The sequence below is a fragment of the Lolium rigidum genome, chromosome 3 (genome assembly GCF_022539505.1).
Source record: "Lolium rigidum isolate FL_2022 chromosome 3, APGP_CSIRO_Lrig_0.1, whole genome shotgun sequence".
Lineage (NCBI taxonomy): Eukaryota > Viridiplantae > Streptophyta > Magnoliopsida > Poales > Poaceae > Lolium > Lolium rigidum.
Genome location: NC_061510.1, coordinates 46,903,854 through 46,916,189, shown reverse-complemented (window position 1 = coordinate 46,916,189; position 12,336 = coordinate 46,903,854). Strand labels below are relative to the sequence as shown.

The following is a 12,336-nucleotide window of genomic DNA, read 5'->3' as shown; positions in this document are numbered from 1 at the left end:
GCTTGAGAGGGATATCTTTGACCTCTTCCTCCCTGAGTTCGATAAACCTTGGGTGATTCACTTAAGGGAAACTTGCTGCTATAATACAAACCTCTGCTCTTGGAGGCCCAACACTGTCTACAGGAATAGAAGGCAACAGTAGACAGCAAGCTATTTTCTGGCGCCGTTGCCGGGGAGGAAAGGTAAAAGGCACTCACACTCCGGTCCCAGGTAACTAAGTTATTTTCTGGCGCCGTTGTAAGTGCTCGAAGCTATTTCCTTTAGATCCTGCAATTGCATCATTTTGTTTCTTGTTTTTCACTATCTAGGCATAATGGAAAGCAACATGGAGCTTTTTAATCTATTTCCTGAGTTAAGACATGGATTGTTTGATGCGGAAATTAAAAAACCTATGGAACATATTAGTATGAACGCTTTGAACACCATTGTTGCTAATGATATGGAAAAATCTAAGCTTGGGGAAGCTGGTTTTGATGAGCATGATATTTTTAGTCCCCCAAGCATTGAGGAGAAAATTTTCTTTGATGATACTTTGCCTCCTATTTATGATGATTATAATGATAGTGGTCTTTTGGTGCCGCATACTATGGAAGATAAATTTTATTATGATTATACTATGCCTCCTACACTTGATGAGAATAATAATGATAGCTACCTTGTTGAATCTGCTCCCACTACAATTAATAAGATTGACTATGCTTATGTGGAGAGTAATAATAATTTTATGCATGTAGCTCATGATAAGAATGTTTCATTTGATAGTTATATTGTTGAGTTTGTTCATGATGCTACTGAAAATCTTTATGAGAGAGGAAAATATGGTTGTAGAAATTTTCGTGTTACTAAAACACCTCTCTATATGCTGAAATTTTTGAAGTTACACTTGTTTTATCTTCCTATGCTTGTCACTTTGCTCTTCATGAACTTGTTTATTTACAAGATTCCTTTTCATAGGAAGTGGGTTAGGCTTAAATTTGTTTTGAATTTGCTTCTTGATGCTCTCTTTTGCTTCAACTCTTATTTCTTGGGAGTGCATCATTAAAATTACTGAGCCCATCTTAATGACTATAAAAAAGCACTTCTTGGGAGATAACCCATGTTTTTATTTTACTACAGCAACTTTGTTTTATATTTGAGTCTTGGAAGTTGTTACTACTGTAGCAACCTCTTCTTATCTTTATTTTATTGCATTGTTGTGCCAAGTGAAGTCTCTAATAGAAGGTTGATACTAGATTTGTATTTCTGCGCAGAAACAGATTTCTTGCTGTCACGAATTTGGGCAGGGTTCTCTGTAGGTAACTTAGAAAAATCTGCCAATTTACGTGCGTGATCCTCAGATATGTACGCAACTTTCATTAGTTTGGAGTTTTCTCATCTGAGCAAGTTTAGTGCCCCAGAAAAATTCGTCTTCACGGACTGTTCTGTTTTGACAGATTCTGCCTTTTATTTCGCATTGCCTCTTTTGCTATGTTCGATGGATTTCAAGGGTCAAGAGAGGAGGATGATATACGATTAAGAAGAGTGAAAAGTCTAAGCTTGGGGATGCCCCCGTGGTTCATCCCTGCATATTTCAAGAAGACTCAAGCGTCTAAGCTTGGGGATGCCCAAGGCATCCCCTTCTTCATCAACAATTTATCAGGTTTCTTCTATTGAAACTACATTTTTATTCCGTCACATCTTATGTACTTTACTTGGAGCGTCTGTGTGCTTTTATTTTCGTTTTTGTTACTTTCATTCTCTGAATAAATGCTTGTGTGGGAGAGAGACACGCTCCGCTGGTTCATATGAACACATATGTTCTTAGCTTTATTCTTAATGTTCGTGGCGAAGGTTGAAACTGCTTCGTTAATTGTTATATGGTTGGAAACAGAAAATGCTACATGTGGTAATTGGTATAATGTCTTGAATAATTTGATACTTGGCAATTGTTGTGCTCATATAGATCATGTTTAAGCTCTTGCATCATATACTTTGCACCTATTAGTGAAGAAATACATAGAGCTTGCTAAATTTAGTTTGCATGATTGGTCTCTCTAAGGTCTAGATATTTTCTGGTAAGGGTTTGAGCAATAAGGAGGATAGTGTAGAGTCTTATAATGCTTGCAATATGTTCTTATGTAAGTTTTGCTGTACCGGTTCATACTTGTGTTTGCTTCAAATAACCTTGCTAGCCTAAGCCTTGTATTGAGAGGGATTACTTCTCGTGCATCCAAAATCCTTGAGCCAAAAACTATGCCATTTGTGTCCACCATACCTACCTACTACATGGTATTTTCTGCCATTCCAAAGTAAATTGCTTGAGTACTACCTTTAAAATATCATTCCTTTGTCTTTACAATATATAGCTCATGGGAAAAATAGCTTAAAAACTATTGTGGTATTGAATATGTACTTATGTATCTTATTTCTTATAAGTTGCTTGTTGAGCGGTAACCATGTTTCTGGGGACGCCATCAACTATTACACTATGTTGAATATCATGTGAATTGCTATGCATGTTCGTCTTGTCTGAAGTAAGGGTGATTTATCATGAGTTGAATGGTTTGAGCATGCATATTGTTAGAGAAGAACATTGGGCCGCTAACTAAAGCCATGATCCATGGTGGAAGTTTCAGTTTGGACAACAATCCTTAATCTCTTATGAGAATATTATCTGTTGTTGAATGCTTATGCATTAAAGAAGAGTCCATTATCTGTTGTCTATGTTGTCCCGGTATGGATGTCTAAGTTGAGAATAATCAAAAGCGAAAAATCCAATGCGAGCTTTCTCCTTAGACCTTTGTACAGGCGGCATAGAGGTACCCCTTTGTGACACTTGGTTAAAACATATGTTATGCAATGATAATTCATGTAAATCCAAGCTAATTAGGACAAGGTGCGGGCACTATTGTTATACTATGCATGAGGCTTGCAACTTATAAGATATCTTATACATAACACATATGCTTTATTACTACCGTTGACAAAATTGTTTCTTGTTTTCAAAATAAAAGCTCTAGCACAAATATAGCAATCCATGCTTCCCTCTTCGAAGGGCCTTTCTTCTACTTTTATGTTGAGTCAGTTTACCCATTTCCTTCCACCTTAGAAGCAAACATTTGTGTTAACTGTGCATTGATTCTTACATACTTGCATATTTGCATTCATCATATTACTTTATGTTGACAACTATCCACGAGATATACATGTTACAAGTTGAAAGCAACCGCTGAAACTTATATCTTCCTTTGTGTTGCTTCAATGCCTTTACTTTGAATCTATTGCTTTATGAGTTAACTCTTATGCAAGACTTATTGATGCTTGTCTTGAAAGTACTATTCATGAAAAGTCTTTGCTATATGATTCAGTTGTTTACTCATTGTCTTTACCATTGCTTTGAATCACTTCATTCATCTCATATGCTTTACAATAGTATGATCAAGATTATGATAGCATGTCACTTAAGAAATTATTCTTTGTTATCGTTTACCTACTCGAGGACGAGTAGGAACTAAGCTTGGGGATGCTGATACGTCTCCAACGTATCTATAATTTCTTATGTTCCATGCTACTTTTATGATGATACACACATGTTTTATACACACTTTATGTCATTATTATGCATTTTCCGGAACTAACCTATTAACGAGATGCCGAAGTGCCAGTTCCTGTTTTCTGCTGTTTTTGGTTTCAGAAATCCTAGTAAGGAAATATTCTCGGAATTAGACGAAATCAACGCCCAGTATCTTATATTTCAAGGAAGCTCCAGAGCACCGAAGAGGGGCCAGAGGAGAGCCAGGTGGGCCCCACACAGGGTGGCGGCGCGGCCAAGAGGGGGCGCGCCCCCCTGTTGTGTGGCTCCCCCGTAGCCCTCCCGACTCCGACTCTTCGCCTATTTAAGCCTCCCTGACCTAAATGTTCGATACGAATAAGCGACGGTACGAGAAACCTTCCAGAGCCGCCGCCATCGCGAAGCCAAGATCTGGGGGACAGAAGTCTCTGTTCCGGCACGCCGCCAGGACGGGGAAGTGCCCCCAGAATCATCTCCATCGACACCACCGCCATCTTCATCACCGCTGCTGTCTCCCATGAGGAGGGAGTAGTTCTCCCTCGAGGCTAAGGGCTGTACCGGTAGCTATGTGGTTAATCTCTCTCTCCCATGTACTTCAATACAATGATCTCATGAGTTGCCTTACATGATTGAGATCCATATGATGAGCTTTGTAATCTAGATGTCGTTATGCTATTCAAGTGGATTTTACTTATGTGATCTCCGGAGACTCCTTGTCCCACGTGTGTAAAGGTGACAGTGTGTGCACCGTGTGGGTCTCTTAGGCTATATTTCACGGAATACTTATTCACCGAGTTATGATTTGAGTTGGATGTCTCTATGAAATTATGGTGTGTTAGTACCTCCTATGAATGCTCACAGGTGACAGCGTGGGGTGTTTATTAGTACTTGGGAATACATCTTTAAGGTTTGCCTACATGATGAATTAGAGTTCGTTATCTTGCCAGAGAGTAATTCAGAATAGCATAGTGAAGTTCTTATTTATATTCCTTTATGATTGCAATGTTGAGAGTGTCCACTAGTGAAAGTATGATCCCTAGGCCTTGTTTCTAAGCATCGAATCTCCGTTTATTTACTGTTCTGTTGCATGTTTACTCGCTGCCATATTTATTTCAGATTGCTATTACCACTCATATTCATCCATATTACTTGTATTTCACTATGTCTTCGCTGAACTAGTGCACCTATACATCCGACAAGTGTATTGGGTGTGTTGGGGACACAAGATACTTCTTGTATCGTGATTGCAGGGTTGCTTGAGAGGGATATCTTTGACCTCTTCCTCCCTGAGTTCGATAAACCGTGGGTGATTCACTTAAGGGAAACTCGCTGCTGTTCTACAAACCTCTGCTCTTGGAGGCCCAACACTGTCTACAGGAATAGAAGCCAACAGTAGACAACAGCAAGCCGGTGAGATTGACAACCTCACTGTTACGTTGGGGCAAAGTACTTTGATTGTGTTGTGCAGGTTCCACGTTGGCGCCGGAATCCCTGGTGTTGCGCCGCACTACACTCCGCCATCAACAACCTTCACGTGCTTCTTGACTCCTACTGGTTCGATTACCTTGGTTTCTTACTGAGGGAAAACTTGCTGCTGTACGCATCACACCTTCCTCTTGAGGTTCCCAACGCACGCGTGCTTTACGCGTATCAGGTCACAGTGTACATGCCCTAGATCGGCCACAGAGAATTCCCCCTCGACGCTCATCGCGTGGTTCGAAGTGACTTTATCGTGTCATTGTGTCAGCCTGTCAGGGTTGGGAGTGGCGGAGCACGTGCGGGAGGAGGGTTTGTCAGTTTTTTTTAGAAGAAAAGGACATAGCCCCGGCTCCATTTTGAAACCAGATTCATCACAACGTTTTACATTTTATTTTCCATAAACAAAATCTGAGAGAACACCAGCACTAACCCATGCACTACATCAGCAATGGGAAGTTCAGGATCTAAGGACGACCCTAAACCCTTCACCATATCCAACCAACATTAGTGCATTTACTTCCAAGGTCCCCACCAGATCTGTTGTTGTGATCTTCAGAGTTTCTCCGTCTACACGCTTTAGGTTCCCCATGTACGCCTCCATCCCAGTCCTCTTGCCTTTTTCCTGGGTCAACCAGGCCCCCGGCACATTAGCAGAGGAGGAGCACAAATCGACTCCTCTAATCTGCTCACAATTGTCATCAACCTTCCTTTTTCTTCCTTCTTGAGCATGATGCTCCATTGAGCTAGGGTGTAAGATACTCTTCTCAAAAGTACATGCATTCTCACCCAATGTGTTCGATTGAATACCATATCATTTCTTGTTAGACAAATAATACTTAAAATGGTATCATTAATCATATTTATCACCAAATTATTTTTCTTATTGTTCCATAACTCAGAAATTTCAACTAAAGTTGAAAATGGGAAGTTAATACCCTAAACCCTCTTAATTTCTAACCACATATTGGAAGCAACACCACATTCAAAAAAAAAGTGATGACATGTCTCCAATTTGTTGCAAAAAACACATGTCAAGTCATCCACTGATTGCCTTTTGACCAAATTATCTCTAGTTTTTTAAGAAACTTAGTAAAAATTTACATTTTTTAATTTTAAAAAAATTAGAAGCTTTATTTACGGAATGGAGGTAGTAATAATAACAATAGTACGAGTGAAAGAACATTTACTTGTTTTGTGTGTTTGATCACAACACTAGCGATATTTGATGTGCGTTGAGTGTTTCAGAAAAAGTTTCATTTATGCACGAGACCATGAGAGACTCCTAAAAGGGTTCAGAAGATCGAAGACTACGCTCTCAGCTTGAGGTGGAGAAGCCCTAGGTGTGTGTTGATTTTTTTTTAGTTTGTAGATGGGCGGAGAGAGCTCTCTGAAATTTTCCTGTAAAAATTCACTTGGTCTAGCCGGAATCTCCGGCCCTGACATCTCCTAGAGATGGTGGCTGCATGTACAGCGCTCGGTACTCGGGCTGGATGTAGATCAAAGATTTAGTCGGATTCTCCGAACTGGTCTTAATGGGCCCCTCCCAAAGGGGGGCATTAAGTGGTCGGCCACCCCATGGGCTTATGGGGGCGGTTAGGGTTTGAGGGGAGGGGCGCATGGGCCTCTATGGGGCCCAGCCGACCACACACCTCATTTGCCCCACCTTGTAGCCCCATATTGCTAAGGGATGAAGCTCCACCCCTCCCCTTCCCCTATATATAGTGGAGGGATTAGGAGGAAAAGGAGACCACACAAGTTGGCATGACAAAAAAGACCTCCCCACTTGGGACGCCTCCCTCTCTCTCTACTTCTCTCTCCTATATGTGGTTTCTCGAAGAGGTGCCACCCGGTACGCGGGAGCGCTGCCGGAATCAATATCCAGAAGATCAACTTCTGCACCTTAGCTGGATCTGATGATGGGAGCATCGTTGGGCACCGTAAACCTACGATAGCTACGAGGTGCAACACTTGGGGCACTTGACGTCTTACGAGAGGACTTCATCTCGACCCTAAGGTCTTCATCGTGTACGACTACATCATACATGTTCTAGCAGAACGTTAACCGTTTTCGGTCTATAAGGGTACGTCACCAAAACCTTCCCGTTACTGTATTACTAATAGATAGATCTTGAGCAATCGGGTTGCGTTGGTTAGGAAATATTTGTTTTCCACAACGGAGCTACTCCGTATTACTATCAAGCTTAGCTACAATGAGCACATGGCACTTGCGGCCAAGAACTTCTGGAGTAGCAAGAAGTTCAGGAGCGTCAATTCAAGAAACTCTTCAAGGACAACATGGTAACAACAGACAGACGAGCAACGCCAAATCGATCGGCCTACATACATATAGGAGTTTAATAATTACTACTGTGTTACAATTGCTAAGTAAAACGGTGCCGGCAGTTGGAGCATCATCGTCACCGGAGCAGATCAAGATCAGGCGAGCGGCGCCCTGGAGACGCGAACCTTGAGGCCGTGCGCCATGGAGAGGATGGTCATCATGCGGTACTTGACGGGGTGGCCCTCCACGAGCTCGAACCTGAAGAACCTGCACAGGATGGCCAGCGCCATCTTCATCTGCAGGTACGCCGAGTCCTTTCCTAGGCAGATCCGTGGCCCCGCCTGGAACGCCGTGAACTTGAACGGCGACGCGTTGCGGAACCCGCCGTCGTCGCCGATCCACCGCTCCGGCTTGAAACTGGCTGCGTCGGGGCCCCAGTTGTACTCCATCCGCCCCATGGAGTAGGGCACATACGTTACCATCCCGCCGGCGCGCACCTTGGTGCCGTCCGGGAGCACGTCGTCCTCCGCGATGCCCTTCGGGTCCTGCGGCACCGCCGGGTACAGCCGGAGCGTCTCCGTCACGCAAGCGTGCAGGTACACCAGCTTCCCGAGCCCGTCGTAGCTCAGGAGGCCTGCGAACTGCGCCACGCGGGCGGCGAAGGCCGATGAGTCGTCGGAGCTCTCGTCGTCTCTGCAGGGGACCAGCGCGATGCCCTCCTCGCGGGCGCGCTCCGCCTCGAAGGCAGCCAGCTCGCGGCGGAGCTTCTCGGCCATGTCCGGGTGCTTCGTGGCCATGTAGGTGAACCACGACAGCGTCGTCGCCGTCGTGTCCCTCCCGGCGATCACGAAGTTGAGCACAACGTCGCGGAGGCCCTTGTCGTCCCCGAACAGGCTGACGTCGTCACCGCCCGCCTCCCCCAGCTCGATGAACCGCGACAGGATGTCGTGCTTGATCTGAACAGTGAACACACACTATTGTGTTATGGAATTTACAAAGACTAGCGATCCAGAGCTGGACGACGATCGGATAGCGTAGGTACCTTCTCTTGCTTGCCGCTGGCTCGCGCCTGCACGATCTCGGCCTTGCGGCGGCGGATGACGCTGTAGGTGAACTCATCCACGAGCCTGATGCTCTGCTCCAGCAGGGCCTCCGAGCCGATGTGAAGGAACTTCTTCACGCGCCACAGCGGGTCGATGAACCGCAGCGTCACGATGATGTTGGCGGCGTCGAAGGCCTGTGCGAAGCTGTTCTCTGGGAGGTCCGGCGACAGCGTGCCGATCTCAACCCCGAACCCGACCTTGCAGATCGAGTCCAGCGTCATCCTCATGTACAGTTCCTGAATTGTACAATTAGTTACTTCGTCAGAATCTTCAGAATTTGTCCAAGAAATGTTCAAATAAGCAAGGAAATGAATGGTGAGTTACCTGCATGTCTACAACTTTGTCGGCCTTGCAAGCTTGGCTCAGTATGCTCGACAGCTTCAGAGAGTACTCCCTGAACACGATTGTGCTGAAATCTCTCAGGTTCTTGGAAGCAAACTCGAAGCTCGCCGTCTTCCTCTGCTTCCTCCACAGCTCACCGTCGGCGTTGAATATGCCATCGCCGAGCAGCACGTCCATGTAGGATCTGTATACCACTCCCTACACACGCGATTCCGGACATTTACACCACTGTCAGCACTGAACCCTGGCATGTCTCAGAAGCCTGAAGAAGAGTTCTTTCACCTTGGGGTAATTGCTGAAGTTGGTTTTGAGCACATGCTCGACGTTCACCGGGTCGGCGATGTAGGTGTATGAGGTGAAGGGCATGTCGACGGTCACCGTCCGGTACTTGGCCAGGTACTCCACGAGCCAGTCGTGCATTCTGGAGTAGTTCCTCAGCTGCTCCAGCGTCGCGCCGATGACCGGCCATGACCTTGGCCCCTTCTGCTTCCTCAGGCTCCACCTGTGGACCAAGACCCACGAAAGGAACACGAGGAAGACGGCGATGAACTTGTGGGGCCCTGCTAGCGGGAAGAACGCCGTTGCCGGCAGGGCGTGATCTTCCTCCATGGAGCTGCTCATCAAGGGGGTTCAATCAGTCTACAGGAGAATTAGTTGTATGTAGCATTTGGATGGCTCGGTTTAGGTGATATATGCTGCCAGGCACCAAACTTTAGGACAATCTTGGTGTGAGCGAGAATTAAGATTGGCCTCATTCACATGGTGTCCCTAACCTAACCCCCTGACGAGCTGGAACTTACCGTTTGTATCCTTTTTGTGATCTGTTCACCAAGAAAAAACTCGTTTGTATATGCATAGTAACTCGGTATGTTGTGTGTGTTTTGTGCTAAGCCAGATCACGGATTCTGCATTCTCTTCCTGTTTTGCTGTACGTCTAGTTGAAGTATTTGATGACAGTTAGGATTGTGCTTATTTCATCTTCAGCGATGGACCATGCTTATAGTCCCTCTGGTCTGTAATATTAATTGCACCAAACATGTACATAGTGACTTGATTTAGGTACATTGTTACATCTTTCAGTGAAACAATTTGTGAAGCCAAAGCAGAGCAAGTTGAGAAAATTATGAATTTGCGAAGCCAAAGCAGAGCAATTTCAGTGAAACATTGTTACATCAAGAAGTTCTTTGATGCTCTCACTATAGGAAATATTGATGGAAGCAAGTCACCTTCTATTTATTAGGAACTTGTAGCAGAAGCTGTGAATATGAAGAACATCACTTGATAAATGACATCGATAAAATGTGAGAATTCAGGTCAAACACTGAATGAATTACCCAAAACCAAGACCAATAGAGCATACAAATAGAGCTCTCATGTATGATCTTGATTCGAAACAAAACATTGTGCAAACAAGAGCATTTGCTTCAACATAAACCTATCTGAACTGAGGAATGAAGAATAGAAGCAAGAATAAATATCTAGAAGCTTTTGCTGTTGTCCCCCTCCAATCTAAGTCTGAAGAGAGCCCTCATTGCCTGCCTTTTCACTACCTTGCCATAGGTGGCCCTCCCAATCCTCACCACCTTGTCCTCAACCTCTAGCCGATTGCCGCAACTATTGCCATCATTGGCACCCCTCAGCATTGCCTTCAGCACACTCTCACAACCGCCGACCGCGCTGGCTACGCTAACTGCGATGACGGCCTCGCTAGGAACCCTCCTCTCCCACTTCCTCAGCAACCTGCCATTATCGAACAAGGCGGAGTACGCACTCCAGAAGGATGCTCGCAAGAATGCCTTTCGCCTCTCCTTCACCATGGACTTCCTCATCTTGTCCTCAAGCCGCACCACCAGTGCTCCCATGTCCCCTCCTCCATTAACCAACTCATTCTCTGATCTGACGAGTTCTTGCCTGAGAACGGTGTCCTCGTCTTCAAACCGGCATCGGTCACACCGGCATTCAAACCCCCACGCCCTTGCCGCCTCCCGGCGCTTCCCCACCGGCATGAGCACCTCGAAATAGGGAAATGTGACCTCCTCCCCGGCCTTGATGTCCCTCGAGGCGTGAACAACGGTATGATCTCCGACATGGGTGCGCCGTGCATTTGGATGGCAGGAATGGTTTATCAACGACGGCAAGATCCACAGTCCCACACCGCAGTTGATGATGCCACTGTTGCCAAGCAGATTGGCTGATGGTGCGTCCTCGGTCAAGGAATTCACGTCGAGCACCTTCATGATCCTGTCCACATCAAGAGCCTCTTGACCCCCTGTCTCCGGCACGCCGTCACCAAGCTCCTCTGGTTCTTGCTTGAACAATGCCATATCCGGGACGTCGAGCTCCTCCTGCTGCTCCTCGCCGGTGGAAAGAGTATAGATCAGAGAAGCTGTCCTGGGGCACTTCTCAGCGGCGTCGAGCACCTTGTCTACAAAGTCCTTCCAGACCACCATCTTCTCTCCCCCATCGGCCGCGTTCAGAATTACCCCTCTCTCTATCGCCACAGCCTTGGAGATCATCAGAGTGCCCCCGGCGTCGACGCCCTTCACAGCAAAGACCCCTCGGCCGCCGTGAGCGGACCGGCGCACCTCCACAGGCCCGACGTGCTCCGCGAGATCTGGGCACTTGCCGGAGAACCCCGCGAGCACCCAATCGGACAAATCCACCGCCCCGCTCCTCGCCTGCGCGTCCAGGCGCCTGCACTGCTCGAGCAGCTCCCGCACATCGTCTGCGCCGCTGCCCGCGGGGAGCGCAGCGCGGAAGCAGTCGGCGGCGAGCGCGTACCGGCCGAGGCCGCGGAGCACGGCGCCCTTGGCGAGCAGCGCGGCCGGGTGGGCCGGATCGGCCGCGAGCGCGGCGTCGCAGTCGGCGAGCGCGCCGGAGAAGTCGCCGAGGCGCGCGCGGCCGTCGGCGCGGTGGGCGAGCGCGGAGCAGAGGATCCGGCGGTCCGTGGCGGCGGCGTCGACGATGCGGGTGCAGACGCCGATGTACCCCGCCCAGTCCTCCTTGTGCAGCAGCCGCGTCGCCTGGCTCCGCAGCTCCTGCAGCGACTCGTCGTCGAGACCGTCTGGGGCTCCGGCGGCCATTGTCGACGCGTGGGGATGCGTGAGATCGGCGCCGTTGGTCTGAGCTAGTTGGTTGGTGTTTGAGCTGCGAGTGGTGTGCAGCAGTGTGGCGGCTATGTCGGGGGTGTTTGTTCGGGCTCGAAAGTTTTCAATGCCTTTGGATTGTAACGTTCGGATCTGGAGCTGGAGTAGCAACGATGCTGTCAGTGTAGGTCAGGTGTTTTTATTGCCGGTCAACACAATGACTGTCAGAGTGGCTGTATTTTAGAAAAGAAATACTCCCTCCGTCCCATGTTATCTACTCCATTAAAATTTAGATGTATCTAGCTGTTATTTATTAGCTCAGCCCCAACTGTTTTTACATTTTCCACTGGAACTAACAAAATATGAACTTACTCCTTAAAGTTAAATTTCACAAATTGTTGAACTATTTAGGAAAAGATATGAATATATGGGAAATGCATTTTAGGTCATAGGTGTAGATGCACCCATTATTTAAAAAACCTGTTTTAAATGTCA

The 12,336-nt window shown here is 46.7% G+C and overlaps 2 protein-coding genes across 2 annotated transcripts; both read right to left on the bottom strand.

Annotated features, from left to right (window-relative positions):
* Positions 1-7,465: 7,465 nt before the first annotated feature.
* On the bottom strand, positions 7,466-9,376 carry LOC124698809 (cytochrome P450 704B1). Its single transcript, XM_047231227.1, has 4 exons — positions 9,038-9,376; positions 8,738-8,953; positions 8,353-8,649; positions 7,466-8,266 (listed from the first exon to the last, which is right to left on the bottom strand). Exons 1-4 carry the CDS (start codon positions 9,374-9,376, stop codon positions 7,466-7,468), a joined length of 1,653 nt encoding a protein of 550 aa, XP_047087183.1.
* Positions 9,377-10,064: 688 nt separating this feature from the next.
* Positions 10,065-11,838, bottom strand: LOC124694784 (methyltransferase FGSG_00040). The gene has a single exon (XM_047227733.1). It carries the CDS (start codon positions 11,836-11,838, stop codon positions 10,234-10,236), a length of 1,605 nt encoding a protein of 534 aa, XP_047083689.1. The 3' UTR covers positions 10,065-10,233.
* Positions 11,839-12,336: the final 498 nt, after the last annotated feature.

What these genes read in the sequence shown, in the direction of transcription:
- LOC124698809 (XM_047231227.1), bottom strand. Translation starts at nt 9,376, where the DNA reads ATGAGCAGCTCCATGGAGGAAGATCACGCCCTGCCGGCAACGGCGTTC. An exon ending in ACAAAGTTGTAGACATGCAG is followed by an intron (nt 8,650 to 8,737) that starts GTAACTCACCAT and finishes TGTACAATTCAG; the next exon opens with GAACTGTACATGAGGATGAC. An exon ending in CCAGCGGCAAGCAAGAGAAG is followed by an intron (nt 8,267 to 8,352) that starts GTACCTACGCTA and finishes TTCACTGTTCAG; the next exon opens with ATCAAGCACGACATCCTGTC.
- LOC124694784 (XM_047227733.1), bottom strand. Translation starts at nt 11,838, where the DNA reads ATGGCCGCCGGAGCCCCAGACGGTCTCGACGACGAGTCGCTGCAGGAG.